This window comes from Ruditapes philippinarum, unplaced genomic scaffold, assembly GCF_026571515.1.
Source record: "Ruditapes philippinarum isolate M1 unplaced genomic scaffold, ASM2657151v2 ctg15976_1_1_1_1, whole genome shotgun sequence".
Classification (NCBI taxonomy): domain Eukaryota; kingdom Metazoa; phylum Mollusca; class Bivalvia; order Venerida; family Veneridae; genus Ruditapes; species Ruditapes philippinarum.
This window is the reverse complement of record NW_026864912.1, coordinates 1-18,516: the sequence shown is the minus strand read 5'-3', so window position 1 is coordinate 18,516 and position 18,516 is coordinate 1. Positions and strand designations below refer to the sequence as shown.

Sequence of the window (18,516 nt, the reverse complement as noted above, 5' to 3'; positions counted from 1 at the left end):
CTTTACAGACATCGTCCCTTTGCTCTTTACATCGAAACTATTCATAACAACATATATCTAAACAACCTTACTGTTTTTGTCCAGGACTTTGTGAATTTTCCATGTGCTGCTGCCATGCCATACTGTCGATTTTTTTCAATGCTTATAATAGAATTGATAAAACTGGATTTTCCTGCTCCAACTGGACCTAGAATCAACAAATTTATCTGCTTTTCTTCTTTTTCTTCTTTCATTACTTCCTTTTTCATAGTCTGTTGAGTTAAAAAGAAAAACATTAATCAGTTTTATCTTTTATTATTTCATAATCAATTCGTGTTCATCAACTGAAGCAATCAGTTTTATGTTTTATTTGACTTGTTTATGTTATGTGATATATAAGATATAGACTTCATTATTCTAAAAGGACAGGTGTCATCTATTTCGTCTCAATGCACATTTGCATAAGTATTTCAGATTCTATAATCATGTATCTCAACAAGACTTACTATTACACAAGTCATGTAGGGAGAACTATTAATTATAAGGGGAGTAAAAAATAGGTTTCTATTTTTTTTTTTTAAAAACAGTTTTTAAATTTTTCAAACTTGGAAAAGTTTTCATTCAACTACAGGGAAAAATATTTCCCTACATATTCAAACATTTTGAATGTCATTTTTTTCCCGGAGTGTTACTTTTTCTATTTTTTTTAAACAGATCTTTTTAAACATTGTGCATAAAAGGGTTTTTCGTCCCACGATATTAACCCTTAAAAACAATGCAAAAACATATAATTAAAACAGAACTCTACAAGGCTAACGTTCATCCCCCCTAATTTAGGCTTTGGTAGGGGTAGGTTTCCAAGGGAAAAAAATTTAAAATTTGAAATTTTTCGTTTTAGGTTTAAAATTAAAAAAATGACCATGGGAAAAAAGAACGATGGGGGGGACGGGACTGCCCGGACATTTTTAAAATTTTTGAATTTTTTTGGGCCAAACCCAATTTTGGGGTTCTTGCTTTAATTTATTTTAATAAACAAAATTTAATTTATTTTGATCCCAAAAAGGGGCCAAAAATTTTTTGGTGTTTGGGGCATTATAGGGGCCCAATATGAAATAAGATTGGTTTAAAAAAAGGGTTTAAAATTTATGTGGCTTCTTTTAAAATTTTCGTTTTTTTCGAAATGATTCATTTGTATTTTTTTTAAAAAGGGGAACGTTTTATCCTGGGCGTTAAGAAATTCATATCTTAATAAGATTTAAATTTTTACAAATTTACTTGGTTTTGGATTTTATGGGCATTTTTTTAGAAAAATAAATAGGGTTTTAAAACATTTTTTAAAGGGGTTAACCGATTTTATGCATACCCTTTTTCTTGTTCTCATAAATATGTATTGCAATGGAGTATGCTATTATAAAAAGCCATGATGTTCGACTGAATAATAAATATCCAATGTAAATATTTTCTTAAATATTTTTATCCAAGTGGGTAACCAAAATTATGAATAAGACATTGGTATAGGAAGTAAGAACTATCATCTTAATTGCCATGTGACATTCTTTTCTTCTTTTAATTTTCAAACCCGGGACAGACAAGATGCAGATCCTTATTGAACTGGAGGGTTGAATCTTCTATTATGCCACCGCATCGGCAGATGCTTGCAATGCCATTAAAAACATCAGGTATTAAATAAAATTTTTGGTTAGGTCTGGAGATTTATATTTAAATTAAGCATATAATTTGTTAATTTGTAAAATAATTTTCTGAACGTTTCATAGCTTGCACCATTTAAATGTCGATATATTTTTATTTTGGTTTTTGTCATTGTATGAACAAAAATTTTTTACACTTCTAAACAGGTTTTAGGAAAGCTTACTTCCTTTGATAAGCCAGTAAACTTGTTTTTTTGTCTAATTCTGTGCTATACAACATTAGCCCTTTATTTAAGGGGAGCCTAAACTTGAATTAAACAAAGTAAAAACCACCCAAAATAGATGCCCAAAAAAATGAATTTTTACTTATGGACTTTAACCTATTCTTAAATTCTAAGCAGAAATTAATATCGCATTTTCGCCTTTCAACAGTTGTTATTGGGGCTTGCATTAATAATCAGAGTAAATATTCTGATTTCTTTTATTCCTCATTTCATCCTTCGTAAAACGTTATGGGATCGAAGAGCTGCCTTTTTTTTGTTTAAAACATTCAGTCCTCGATCTCTTACTTGAAGAAACTGGAGACTTGGGCTTTCCAAACTATTTTCGAGGTATTCGATTTGGCCTATCTATCAAAGGAACAGCAATTCCACTGTTTTCATTCACATGTATAACTTTATCAAAGTTTATGAACGTTAACACCTCAGAATTTCATTAATTATATTCCTAATCTTTCTTCCTGATAATGTTTAATAATAACAGTAGTAAAAAATTAAAAACATCTAAATAGTTACATTCCAGTTTACTTTAGGTTTTTACTCTATGTAAATTTTTTTTGAATGAAGAAATTATGGTAGAAATGGGTTTCCGCCTCATTATCTTGAGAACCAATTTGTCATTCATAAAATTCACATACTGAATTTTGTCATAATAAATTTAGAATTAATAGATTACCCCTTCTGATTTTTGGGTTCACCTTTAGCCTCAAAGGGGTGTTAAATCACAGAGAAGCCTTTAAATGTTTTAGAAAGATTTTTGCTAATTATCTTTGAAAAAACCATGTATCACAAAATTTTTAATTATTTCTATATTTGAATTTTGACTATGTAGTAAAATGGTTTCCGCTCCTTATTTTGAAAACTATTTAAATTACTATTTCACATTTTTCACCATAATGGATGTTAGGTCATTTAACTATTTGATGGCCCCTATTTCTTTTGGGACTAACACGCTCAAAGGTCAAAGGTCACCGGGGCTTTAAATGCATAAATGGTTTTTCCGTTCCTAATAACTTATTGAAAAGCTTTTTATTCAGTTTTCAAATCATATAAGTGGATGGTTTCCCCCCCCATTATCTTTTAAAAAAAATAAATATCAAAAAAGTCTTTTTATATTTTTAAAAATATTGATTAATCATAATTTCTGTTAGAAACCCCCGTGGTTTTTTTCTGGATTTAAACTTAAAAACGTTTATTTACAAAACTGAAAAATTTTTTAAATTTTTCATTCTGAATGGTCCCTAACTTTGTTGATGGGCCCCTATTAATTTTTGGGTCACTAGGTAAAAGGTTAAGAAACACAGGTGGGATAAAATTTTCAGAATGGTTTCCCCTCAAAAAATAACTTATGTGGGGTTTCAAAAACATAGCAGTATTTCACATTTTCAGAAAAATGGGGTTGACTATTTTTCTTTTGGGACTTAAAGTATCATTGCCCCCACGGGTTTTAATTTTAATATGCTATCTATATAATTTAAAATTTATATTTTTTTGTGTACAAAATTCAGTTCCCAAAATATTTACTCTGTGTTAACACCCTTTCTTTGTAAAAAACTTTTTTAATCATGACTGTCATTAAAAACCAAAATTTAATTTTTTAAATTATTTCTTTTTGGGGTTTTACTTTTCATTATTTTGTGAAAGAAATTTTCAGTAAATATAAAAAAAAAAATTATTTTTTAAAATTTTAAATATCCCTTTTTCTAAACCGGGGGTTTTAAATTTAGGCAGGGTTTAATTTTGGACAGTATCTGGGGCCCGTAAACGTATTTACTAAAATCTTTCTTGGGCCTTTCCCGACATATTTTTTTTATAATTTACTTTTTTTGCGGTAGGTATTGGGCTTTTTGTTTGTATGAATTAGGAATAAAAAATTATAGAAAGTCACGCTTTTTTGGAAAAGAAAAGCGCATGGGGTAAGGTATTTTTTGCCCCAATTTTAAAGAAATACCCTTTTAGTTTATTTTTCATTTTTTGATTGGGAAATTTGCTTTTGATTTTATCAAAGGAGAATTTTTAAAAAGAGAAAGTCAAGACTATTTTTTTAATTTTTTCAGAATTTATAATTTTTAAAAATTTCTCGGCCAAGCAGATAAAATTCAGGGAAAGGGGTTTTTAGGAAAAGGGAAATTTGTCGATATTTTTTTAAATTTTTTAACTTTGCAATTTTTCCCCCTAATTTTTTTAAATTTGCATAACCCTTATTTTGCGGTTGGATTTTTTTTTTTTTTTAAAAACAAAAATTTTTTTTTTGCCTTTTTAAGGGGTTTGGAGAATTTTTTTTTTGTCCCGGGGTAAACAGCTGTTTCGAGGTTTTACGGGTTTCAGTCTTAGAATTTTTCTGCAACAGTACGTTTATTTTTATTTTATTTTTTTTATATTAATTTTATCAAAATTTTTTCAAAAGACGAAGAGTTTTTCCTTTTTTTTAAAGGTTTTTTATGTTATTAGTACAATTGCAAATGTCATTTTTGTAAAAAAAAAAAAATTTTTCCCTTTACAGTAATCTTTCCAACCAATGATTTCACCCCCCTTTTAAATTTTTTTTTCCGAATTTTGTTATTTAAGTTTCTTTTTATATTTTTTGTTTTTTTGTTTAATTTAATTTTTTTTGGGGTTAATAAATTGGTCAATTCTATTTTTTGTACAAGACAGTTTAAAAATAATTTGATTTTTGTTTTTGATAAATTTTGAAAATTTTGGCCGTTTTAGATGTTTCTGAGGGCGGGGGGTTTTTTCCAAAAATTTGGAGTTAAATTTTATATCTTTTTGTTTTTTTTTAATTTAATTGCTTTGTTTTTTAAGCAGTTCCTTTATTTTTTTTTTAAGCTTATGCTAATTGTCACAGTTCGAACTGTACAAGTAAAGAATATTTCTTTAAATGAAAAAAGGACGTGCTTTTCTATTGCCATTTTATTTTATTTTTTTTTTTTTTTCATTCTCAGTTGGAATTTACCTCTTCTTCATTCAGCCAAATTGTGTTGTTTCTGTACATTGTCGAATCCTTTTTGGTTAACGGAACGTTAAATTTCTCAATTTAACGCCTCGTTAACTAAAGAAATTTTTTAAAAATATAGCTTTGAATAAACAATAAAATTGATAAGCATTTTCGTTAGCAAACGAAAAATTTTTAATTTTAAACAACAGTTAAAAGCTAACTTGCCAACTACAGATAACAACAAATTTAATACGACTGGACCATGGATTGTTATTAACCTAATTTGATTTGGGGCGTAATCGTTTACAAAAAAAGTCTAAAAACTTGTTAAATCCGTGATCGATAAAAAAAGATGAAATGCCTGTTTTTCGTTGCCAGGCTACCACAAATATAATTAAAGCATTAAATAATGATTATTTATTCTTAAATTTTTCTAATTGATCTTTTATTATTTAAGCAATGCACAATTTTAAGCAACTAAACCCTTCCTATTTTCTTATTCATTGCTTAGTCAACCTACTTCACACACAACACACACCACACACACACACACGCACACGCGCGCCACGCGCGCACACGTACGCACGCATGCACGCAACGTACGCAATCACACACATAATACAACCAATCATACTAACCCACCGCTGTACTGGATAGGCAGTTTAGCTAATAAGCATTTATCACTGGAAAGATTAATTTTGTTAAGTATTCTGATATGCTTTAAAAACGATACCCTCTATGTCCCGGGTTTGAAATTCCCGCCTTTGGTTGTGGAAAACCCCATCTCCACAAAAAAACCCAAAAAAATTGGGAAACCATTTTTTTGATATCCCTTTCCTTTTTGTTTTCAAAATTTTTGACCCCTGAAAAAGTTAATTTTAAAAAACGATACTTTTCATTTAAATTTTTTATTTTTTGTTTTTCTTTTTTAAATTGTACCCTTTTTATTTTCAAGTTCCACAGGTTTAAGACAAAAATGTAGCTCAAACCCCGGAACTGCGGCTCTACCAATTGAGTTTATCCGTGGCTTAAAACCACTATAAACCGTTTATAAAGTGAACAGTTCTTTTAACCATGACATACTCCCGCTTCTTTTAAAAATTTTCCTTGAGTTTTAATGGGAAAAGGGGGAAACAAAAAAATTTTTAAAGGACTCGGAGTTTTATCCCAAACCTGAGTGCCCCTTTGGGGGGCTAAAAATGCCCACAGTCTGCGAGGAAATTGGGATGTTAAGACCAAAAGGACTTAAACAAGGGTACCGTTTCCGCAGGTCTAACCGATTTGAACTATCTATATCCGCTCCACATACTAGTTTAAACCTTAATTAAAGTGAACACCATTAATAGCGGGACCCGAAACTTTTTTTTCATTAAACTGTTTTTATCCAACCAAACACAGTCAGCTTTTAAAGAATTATTAAAAGCTTGTTAAATAAACTGACCTTTGTGATGTTTAATGTTGTCAAAGAATCAACCCATAAAATTTGCAAACAAGTAATTCATTTTTCGCCAAATAATAAAAAAACATATCGTTAATTTATTTTCTGTTAAAACCATGCAAATCTGAAAAAGAATTTAAAAATGTTATAGCCTTCAAAAAATAATAGACGAACCCCAATAGAATAGAGAAATTAACAGAATCCCTAAACGGAAGCCAAAACACGAACAAAATTGAAAAAATGTTGCAGAACTTAGTTTGATTGAGGCCTGTTTCATGGACGGTAATGGAAAGTGCAAGTTACCGTCCACGCCCCCTAGCACCGGCTTTAGGCAAAATTTCAAGGCATTTAACCCACGAAATGGTGAAATTTTTGAATTCTAAAGAAAACATTCTGCAGATGTGTTCATAAACACATGTGTCAAAAACATTTATTCCACTTTTTATAAAAGTTCATATAAAAAGGAACCGTAAAAGTGATATTTCCATTAAATATGTGCATATAATTGAACTAATATTGTCCTTGAAAACATGTCATATTATTTATATTACGAGGCAATTTATATATACAAGCATGTAGCATAGATTATTGTGAGGAATTAAAAATAATTTTTCATCTTTATGGAGAAACATTTTATTGAAATTTATCCGAGACATGATTAATTTTTAATTATCTTTACTATGGGTATGTATAACTGGCTAATAATGGCTAAGAATATATATTGTATTACAAGTTATTTCGGGCTTATTACTAACATTATAAATTAAATACAGTGCGTAGTATTCATTTCTAGAATGACTCCCCGTCAATGCATATTAACCTTCACTTTACAGAGTATTCAAATAGATTTTAACTTAAGGGACATGGGTACAACCTCCCCCCCCCCCCCAATGGTCAACTTTTTTTCTTTTTCTTTTCTTTTTCTGTTTTTCATAATTTGTGTATCTCTCAAACCCTCTCTGAAAAAAGTGTTTCATTTTCATTATATTATAATAGATATTGATTGGCAGATTTACCCAGTTTTTTGGTACTTAATATTTTCATAGTGAAATAAAATCAAAACTACACGGTTAAAAAAAAAATTAAATATTTGACAAGATCAACCAATATAACGTTTAAAACAATTTTAAGCAAAATTACAATTAAATGAGTACAGCCCCTCATTTTTGTAAAATTTAATCTATGATTTGAATAAGGCTCTCTAAGTAGGAAAATATTTAAAAAAGTGTTAAAAATGGGTGGGGTATGGTAACATTTTACAACACATATAAAATATTTTGAGTAGAAACAATTATTTTGCTTTTGTGCATTTTCGCCTGAATTTCTTTTTAACAATAATCAATAGAAACACATTTATCATGATGTAAATATTATCGATAAATAGATTATTAAGGGTATCCTCATTTCTGTAAAAAAAAATTCTTACAGCTTTAGTTTAGAACAATGTCCATAACTTGTTTACCGTACGGTATATTGTGTTTAAACTTTTCTTACATGTGTGTCTTTTAAAGCAAAGGCATATAACTTGATCTGTATTGCCAGTTTAAAAAATCAGTATTGTGCCCACAAGAATTAATACAAAAAGGAACCTTTTTGACATCATTCGATTAACTTGTTTCTTCATATATTAAACAAACACATTTTATGATCTTAAATAGATTCAATCTTATTGGTTCAAATAATAGCCCATAAAACAAATTATAAAACATATTTAATGAGTGTGGTATCATATTCACTGGTCGAATTGGAAGTTACAAATCCACAAATAGAATCAGGCTTATATTCAATAACCATACAGCAAAGACATTTAATTGAGCGTGCGTAAATATAAATTCACTGATTACATCTAGTACCCTATTCACTGATTTTGATGTTTTTCATCTACAATAGAATAAGATTCAAATTTCAATGACCATACAGCATACTCTAAAATTGTTTCCATTTTGTTCTTTCTGGTATATTTCTCGATTAAGAAATTATGTATACTCAACAAAAAAGTAAAAGTAACACCACAAAAGTAATAAACTTATGACTTGTTTAAAATATTCAGTTTAACCTTTTGGGTGTGTTCTTTTCATCAAAGGGTTTAGTACGTAATTATGTGATATATAAACTGATTGAGTGGAAATTGGAACTTTTTCATTAAGAATAAACAATTGTATTCAGAAAAAAATAGACATGTGTTTTAAAGTAAATGAAGTCAATACGAACAGATATATCCAGATGCAAACATTGTCCGAGAAGACAAAGTGTTTGCCCAGTCCCTTTACATTAGCGTGAAAAAACAATCAAGCCAAATGTAATTGTCGTAGTCAATAATGATTTTGTCTACAAACTACGGTGGCACAAAGGTGACATGTGTGTGTTTTATCTCGTGGCCACGAGATACTATGTCGTGGCCACAAGTTACTAAGTCGTGGCCACGAGATAGCTTAGTCGTGACCACGAGATATTATGTCGTGGCCACGAGATAGCTAAGTCGTGGCCACGAGATAGCTAAGTCGTGGCCACGAGATAGCTAAGTCGTGGCCACGAGTTATTAAGTTGTGGTCACGAGATACTATGTCGTGGCCACGAGTTACTAAGTCGTGGCCACGAGATAGCTCAATCGTGGTCACGATATACTATGTCATGGCCACGAGTTACAAAGTCGTGGCCACGAGACACTATGTCGTGGCCACGAGTAACTAAGTCGTGGCAACGAGTTAATAAGTCGTGGCCACGAGATACTATGTCGTGGCCACGAGTTACTAAGTCGTGGCCACGAGATAGCTAAGTCGTGGCCGGGAGATAATTAACCAATCAGAATACACTATATATATTTTGATTTTTTTAAACTTAACAACTTACTTTTACATGCAACATTTATCTTTGAAAATACTGAAGATATTCACTTTGAACTTGTCTTTTGGATGTTTTTAGAAAGTCACCTTCCAAGGCCCATCAGACATTAATTTTGACTATAGCTCTTTGTTGGGACAATTTTGTGATCGAATTATCAGTCTGTACGTACTATGGCCTGTAAACCTTGTTTATATGATAACATGAGAAGGAATGTCACTTCAAAATACGACTTTACTTAAACAAAAAATTAACTTTAGACCGACTGTAGTAAATTGTGTATTGTTTTGTGTCCAGCGAATCGAAAATATGTGACAGTAAACATTTTTAAAGCTACAGAACTGTTAAATTTGAAAAGGAGTATTGTTGTAAGGATAGTATATCTGGCCAACATTTTTTACTTATTTCGTTGTAAAACAATCGGGTCATTAACAGTCCAGGTCATTGGCACAGCTCAGTTATATTTAGATATGATCATTCCTCATCACGCAACCAGTAGAGGTCGCGTAGAGGCACGTTTGTTCTAATTATGCCAAAGTTGCGCAACAAAAGTCGCAAACTTAAAGTACTATTTTTCAGAAAAAAAATCAGATTTTGTAAATGAAATTCCTTACTGCTTTGTCTATAATTATACAGGTTGCATGTACTTGATTAAATGTTGAGCTATATAAAAGGGATTTTCTCAGTTTATTTTTCTGCTGTTTACAAGTTTAAAGAATAGTTAAATAAAAGTTAGTGTATCAATCTTGTATACCATAAAGATTTAAAATATTCAATCTGGAAACAGTTAATTAATAATTATATACTACACAAACTTTTCTATCTCCAACGTTTCGAGGGGTTAAACCCCTCTTTTTCAAGGGGTATCTGTTTATTTTTATATAAATCACATATTTATCTTCTTACATGTCTTATCTTAAACTATGTTATGCATACAGGAAATGACGTCGTTTACGTCAACAATAAAAATTACGCAAAACATGATGATGACGTTTTCCGTCAACATTGTTCCACTGCATAACGTTGCTCTCCTTATTCAATATTATTTATAATATTAACATAGCAAAAATTATGAAACTTATTTCATTGAAAATACATTAAGAATAATAATAATGATAAAACTGATAATGATAATAATAATAATTATTATCATTAAACTTCTTTCTGCTAAACCATGCCAGTAATATTTACAATAGCATATAATTTGATAATAATAAAAATAATAATAGTAATTATAATAATTATAATAACAATAGTCTTAATAATAATAATAGTAATAATAATAATAATAATAAATAATAATAATAATAATAATAAATAATAATGGTAAAAATAATAATAATAATTATAATAATAATAAAAATAATAATAATAATGATCATAATAATAATAATGATAATGATAAAATAATAATCATAATAATGATAACATCAATGTTAATAATAATAATGATAATAATAATAATAGTAATAATAATAGTAAAATAATTACAACAATAATACTAATGAAAATAATAATAATCATGATGATAATAATAATCATAGTAGGAAATAACAGTAATGAAAATAATAAGAATAATAACAATGGTAATAGTAATAATAATGATAATAATAATACTAATTATGATAATTATAACAATAATAATAATGAAAATAATAATAATCATGATGATAATAATAATCATAGTAGGAAATAATAATAATTATAACAATAATAATTATCATAATAATAATCATAATCATATTAGCAAATAACGGTAAACTTAATAACAACAATACTAATAATAAAAGGTATAATAATAATATTTATAGTAATAATAATAATAATAGTAATAATGACAAGCGACACGTGATAAGCAGTGTCTAACTAAAATTACCATGTTTAACTAGTTAGAAAAATGTAATTGATAAAAATTAAAAATTAGGTTGCAACAACGCAATATTACAAGATTACCGCTGAATGCAATAATAACTGTCATTTACTCACAATCAAAACAATAATAAATTTGATGAATCCTTAAGCGCATATAACTATCAAATCATCTTAACAAACAATAGTAACTTTTCAACAACAATACCAGGCAAAGTGATTATGACGGCAACAATGATAATGATAACTCTTATTTTGTTTGATATTCAGTCCAATAGGTGACCATGTTTGTAATTTATTTATCCAAAATTCTTCAACGGATCCGTCTGTAGATTGTACTTTTATTGTTATTAAATGATTCGATGATGTTGAATTTTATGTCATGTTCTTGATGGGCTGATGAATTAAAATGGTTGGACACAGGTTTGTCTCTGAATGCCCTTATATCCCAAATATGCTCTTTAACTCTCTCTTTAACGCTCCTCCCTGTTTCACCCACATATACAGGTTTATTACATTCTCCGCAACTTATCAGGTAAACTACATTCTTGGTGTTACAGTTCCCACCTCTATATATACTGTATGTAGTATCTTTCCCTTGAAACAATTCGCTCTGTGGTAGGAACATGCAAGTCTTACACCCAGGTGTATCACATGGACCACTACAACGGCTGCTCTTTATTATACCTTTCTGTTTTTTTAGTTTTCCATGAATTAAAATGTCTCTAAAGTTTTTTTGATCTTTTGTATGCTACAATTGGTGGTGACCTAAATACATCTGTCATTCTTTTAGATTTTTGCAGAATATTCAATTGTGAAGAAAAATCATGAATATTCTGCAAAAATCTAAAAGGATGACAGATGTATTTAGGTCACCACCAATTGTAGCATACAAAAGATCAAAAAACTTTAGAGACATTTTAATTCATGGAAAACTAAAAAAACAGAAAGGTATAATAAAGAGCAGCCGTTGTAGTGGTCCATGTGACACACCTGGGTGTAAGACTTGCATGTTCCTACCACAGAGCGAATTGTTTCAAGGGAAAGATACTACATACAGTATATATAGAGGTGGGAACTGTAAAACCAAGAATGTAGTTTACCTGATAAGTTGCGGAGAATGTAATAAACCTGTATATGTGGGTGAAACAGGGAGGCGCGTTAAAGAGAGGGTTAAAGCGCATATTTAGGATATAAGGGCATTTAGAGACAAACCTGTGTCCAACCATTTTAATTCATCAGCCCATTCAGAGAATGACATAAAATTCAACATCATCGAATCATTTAATAACAATAAAAGTACAATCTACAGACGGATCCGTGAAGAATTTTGGATAAATAAATTACAAACATGGTCACCTATTGGACTGAATATCAAAACAAAATAAGAGTTATCATTATCATTGTTGCCGTCATAATCACTTTGCTGGTATTGTTGTTGATAATGTTACTATTGTTGTTAAGATGATTTGATAGTGATATGCGCTTAAGGATTCATCAATATTATTATTGTTTTGATTGTGAGTATATGACAGTTATTATTGCATTCATCGGTATTTTTGTAATATTGCGTTGTTGCAACCTAATTTTTAATTTTTATCAATTACATTTTTCTAACTAGTTAAACATGGTAATTTTAGTTAGACACTGCTTATCACGTGTCGCTTGTCATTATTACTATTATTATTATTATTACTATTAATATTATTATTATACCTTTTATTATTAGTATTGTTGTTATTAAGTTTACCGTTATTTGCTAATATGATTATGATTATTATTATGATAATTATTATTGTTATTATTATTATTATTTCCTACTATGATTATTATTATCATCATGATTATTATTATTTTCATTATTATTTTTGTTATAATTATCATTATTAGTATTATTATTATCATTATTACTATTACCATTGTTATTATTCTTATTATTTTCATTACTGTTATTTCCTAATATGATTATTATTATCATCATGATTATTATTATTTTCATAAGTATTATTGTTGTAATTATTTTTTATTATTATTATCATTATAATTATTACCATTGTTGTTATCATTATTATGATTATTATTTTATCATTATCATTATTATTATTATTATTATAATTATTATTATTATTATTATTATTATTAAGACTATTGTTATTATAATTATTATAATTACTATTATTATTTTTATTATTATCAAATTATTTGCTATTGTAAATATTACTGGCATGGTTAAGCAGAAAGAAGTTTTATGATAATAATTATTATTATTATTATCATTATCAGTTTTATTATTATTATTATTATTCTTAATGTATTTTCAATGAAATAAGTTTCATAATTTTTGCTATGTTAATATTATAAATAATATTGAATAAGGAGAGCAACGTTATGCAGAGGAACAATGTGGACGGAAAACGTCATCATCATGTTTTGCGTAATTTTTATTGTTGACGTAAACGACATCATTTCCTGTATGCATAACATAGTTTAAGATAAGACATGTAAGAAGATAGATATGTGATTTATATAAAAATAAACAGATACTCCTTGAAAAAGAGGGGTTTAACCCCTCGAAACGTTGGAGATAGAAAAGTTTGTGTAGTAAAAGATTTAAAATATATTTACTTTTTACAAGTTTATGCTGCCCTTAGTTGCACAATTTTATGCAAAATTGAAATGACTTCTTTAGCGACGAATGACTGTAAAATCAAAACGTGCAAAAGGTTAGATTTAAATTTTGAATAAAAAAAAAGTTAATCGTTGATTGGGTTTTTAAGTTGAGCTAGAATACTGAAAAACAGAGCATTTATAAGCTTCGTACTCAATCCTTTTTCAGCAATTCATATTTGTATTTAGTACATTGTTACTTGTAGTATCTGTATATATACTGCTATTTTTTTTCAGATGCAATGTTGAACAAATGTTTTGCTATTGTGTAAACATGTTTATTTATGTATTTTTGTACTTATGTTTGTATTGCATAACAGTCTGTAAATCTGAACTACTTGTGCGCCATTTTGAACATTGATAAGGCATGTCAGCACGCGCAGCATTCTGCAAGTGGGTCGCGCGCCAGTCCACTTTTGCAAATAACAAACGCAAGCTGTAAGCGCTTTTTGTTAGATTATTGGAGTTGAAGTGTGGTTGTTGTTTGTTTGAGTTGTTGTAGTTTAAGTCATGAAGCTAAATATAGATCTGTATTTAAATGTAAAATTTGCTTTTAGACTGTTGCTAGTATATGATTATGGTTTATTTTATTTGAAATTTTATAATTATGCTTTCACTTGCACTTAATCTATACAAGTATAGAGTTCTAAACGAAAACGTGTCTAGACAGATTTCTGTTAAAACAGAGTAATTTCGAGCACTTTCTTTATAGAAATTTTGCTGCTTCTTTAACTTCTGGACACCTCGCCGATTATTCCTACTCCTAGAGACTGACGGAAATAGTCGGTATGTTGCTTTTGTTCGCAAATTCCATTCGACTAATAAGAAGTTCTTACTTTCCTGTCATTTGGATAATTTAATAAATCTTCAACAGCTGTAAAAAGACCCCTACGCATGCATGCAAGCAAACTTGTTTAAATACTGCTTAAAAAATGAATCTATTTATTTGATAAAGCGTTTTTAAAAAAAACAACATCTTATGAAGACATTAATTTCAAATGTGTTTGACAGAGTAAAAAATAAATAAAGAAAGAAACGTTTTTGTTCGATTGTATTTCGATTATTTATATATTCGTATAATAAAATATATATTATTTTCACAAGCGGTTACAATTATGTTACAAGTGTCTCTCTTATTGTGGCATTTTCATTACATTTAATCCGACTATGTTTACATAAAGCAAGTTATATCCTGGTTTTATTGTCAAAACTGTATCAATGAATGTTTTTGCGACTACCGCATCCCACATATTTTTCAAATTTAACAGTGCAACATGAATTTAAAAAGTAGAAAGTCAAGGTAAATTAAGTATGGTTAAAATGTTTGATAAAACTTTCCAACTGAATTCTTGCATCTTCATTATCCTGGCATCGGTGAATTTTTGCGTCCATGTCAACAGCTATATCAATAAATTTGATGTGCCGATACTTGTCTGTTTTTGGTAGTTTCTGACTTGTTTTAAATATAGGTAAAGACCCTTCCGAACAGGAATGAAGAAGAGCAACAGCGAACTTGACGTTCCCTGAAATCAAAGTTCATCTTTGAATAAGACTCAGATATTAGTATTACAATACATTAAATGCATATAACTACAAGAATTTTGGCTTTTGTGAATATGACAAAGGTGAAAATCGATACAAATCCGTGATTCCTTGTCAATATGTTTGAGGACAATTGAACTAAATAAATAACCCCATTATAATCAGACAATTAACAATTTCATATGATTAAAACAATTTACTGTACAGGCTTGCTTTTTGCATTTTAAATAGAAGCAAATATTAACAAAGAGAAAATAGAGTTAGTAAGAATGCTAAATCAGAAAAATTTGGCATGGTTTATGATCGGTTAAATGGACGGTATTTGACAATGCAAACTAACATCCCAATTTCTACACTGATCTAACAGAATGCAATATTTAAACATGTATAATTTTATGATGAAATTTACAAACCAGGCATTTTTCGAATTGCAGCGTCAATGCTATCTTCGGGCCTGGAACATATTGGGCACACAACAATCAAAGGGGAATCCTTGAGTAAACTTCCAACATCTTCGCATAGTTCACATTCATATGGGTTGTTTCTTACAATACCTTTAAATAGGCCATTAACCCACAAAGCGAGAAAAGTAAAGATGTGAGAACAAAACCCTTTGTCTTTGTTTTTTACCGCTTGAGAGAACCATTTCCTAAGTACTGGAATAAAAAAATGAAGTAGCCATACATAAATATACATTTTTAATATTTTTCTGACGTTTAACATCAAAACTAAACAACGATGAACATACAGATTTTTCACCGGAAGAACATTGATAAGGTTATTGTTAAAGCGAAAGAAAGCAAGGATGCTCCCCGAATAAGTTTTGGACACAGCAAGGTATACATCTTGTAGTGTCAGGGTTATGTCACAGACAAAGTTCAAAGTGTAAAAACAACACAAATGTTGCGCGCGACATATTGTCCAAATATGGCTTCAAATAATGAAGTTATTGACCTGACACTATTTTGCTGCAAGGTCATGCTGTGACCTTGACCTTAGAGGTAGCGACCAAAATGTTGCGCGTGACTTGTCACCTCAATACGGTGATTATTTCTGTGAAATAGTTTTAAAATCCGACCTCAAATAATGAAGTTATGGAACGGACACGATTTTGCTGCAAGGTCATGCTGTGGCCTTGACCTTCAAGGTAGCGACCCAAATATTGTGAACGACACGTTGTCTTAATATGGTGATCATTTCTTCCTTAAATGTCATATTAAGATTGCCCCAAATTTATACCTTTACCTACAGACTATATTAACATTTTTAAACACCTGTTAATAAGAGGATCTAAGTAATACATTTCTGTTGTTTTTTTTATCCATATTTTAAAAAAAAGTTCTGAAAATGTTTAAACCTGTCCACCTTCATGTCAACAGGTAAACAATTCTAAAACAAACAGACTGTTTACTTAAATATCTATAAATTAACGTAATTTAGGCGTACTTTTACATTATTGGAATAAACTTAGTCAAAAATTCCTACTATATATTTATTTTTTGTTTACATGTGTATAGTTTCTTAGTGTAGGTTAGACTGAAATACCTATATGTGTATTAAATGTATTATTATTACTATTATTATTTTCATCAATATTATTATTTTTGTTGGAGTTGTTGTTGTTGTTGTGTTTGAGGTCGTTCGAAGACTGTCAAAAAGGCCTTAAAAATACGATTGATTCTACATACTCCTTATATTAAGCATAATGTAAGAAGAAGATAATTAAAACTAACAAATTCGACATTTATAATTGAACAATAAACAAACCTAATGTATTCAAATAAAAATTAAAACAAATACGTTTAGTTAGGCGAATAAAACATACATGCACATTTAAATTTCTTAAAATCCGGATTTGGAATAAGCTTGTGAAATAGTCTAATTTTAACTATAATATAATTTGTTTTCAATAAATAAGCAATATATTTATATATCTTCGTGAATTTAATTCAGTCAAACACACACTTTCATAGTATATGAACATTGCCGTGCAGTTTGGGATTTTATTGAATTAAACAGGTGCTCTTATTAAGATGTTCTTGTGTAACCAGACCTGCATAAAACTTTTCATTTTGAAAATGTAACACATTGTTCTATACACCTTAAGGCCATATTTGGTGTTTAGTGAACCTTGCTCTATGTGCATAAAAAGAACGGGAAAATGTTACAATAAGCTAAAAACAATAGAGTTAATGAAATGTGTAGATTACTGTTTTAAGTAAGATAGATAGATACTTTTATTTCCTCCAATATTTGAAGAGCTGATACCAAAGTGTTGACTTGAAACTCCACCATACCTACATATTTTACATTTCAGAGTACAAACTACACTTCTAGCTACTCCCTTAGTTAATGCATTATTGAAATTAGTCAGACTGATTAGACGACAGATTTATGTAGTTAGTACACATTAACAAAAGTTAGACTCAACAGAAATTCGAAAAATACGTACTGCAATGTGATTAGACAAAAAATGTTGATATTTTAGTCAGTTTTGTAGCAATATAAGCACTATTAAATTTCGCTTAGTTTTGAAAAAAATATGTAACTCTTACATTATTTTCCTGCAATTACTTATATCAATATATATCAAGCAGTTGCAAAAAAATGTTAGTAAGTTGCTTTTTGTTGAAGGAAAATTGTTTTGAAAAGTGCTTCCGAGGGTTCACTTTCTTTTCAGAGATTGAAATATTATTTCAATAGAAATTATGAATTAAAGTACTTTGTCGAATCTGACCAAAAAAAGTTGTTTTCATAATTATATCTATATATTTCTAACATAAGAAACAAGCACTTATCAATTTTTTAAGAAAAGAGAATTCAACATTACGGTTCTTAGGTTATACACATATAATCGCTGTGTTACATGGAGAGTTTGTAATTAAAAACAAAAAAAGATTTATAGATTTGCTCTAAACGTTACCAAATCGGACGCAAATAAATTTCTTAAATACTTACAATACACGCCAATCAGCAACCCTATAACAATTCCTTTTCTGGTCTTGACAAAGAACCTTTGGAGAGGGCATTCCTGCGATAGTAAAGTTGAGATTGCGGTTCGAAATTCCTCAGACTTTTGTGTTTGTATTGGTATCAGTATTTGAACAGTCTTTGATTGACTAGCTTTTCTATAGAACCATTTACAGAGTACTGGAATAACAGAAAAACAATGGATAAAGCAATACAAACATGTATTTTCTTTTATAGTTTAAGGCACATTTTGCTTTCAAAAATAAACACATCGTTTCTTCTTTACAAAGGGCAAACATCAGGTTATAACCATTCGATAATGGTTTTAGCGATGTTAGATGGTTT

The 18,516-nt window shown here is 29.2% G+C and overlaps 1 protein-coding gene across 1 annotated transcript; it reads right to left on the bottom strand.

The window, feature by feature from the left end:
• Window positions 1–14,708: 14,708 nt before the first annotated feature.
• On the bottom strand, window positions 14,709–18,351 carry LOC132727236 (uncharacterized; the record flags this gene model as incomplete). Its single annotated transcript, XM_060712657.1, is given in 3 exon segments — window positions 14,709–15,182; window positions 15,615–15,857; window positions 18,160–18,351. Coding segments are annotated over 3 exon segments (653 nt in total), but the record flags the coding sequence as incomplete, so codon positions are not given.
• Window positions 18,352–18,516: the final 165 nt, after the last annotated feature.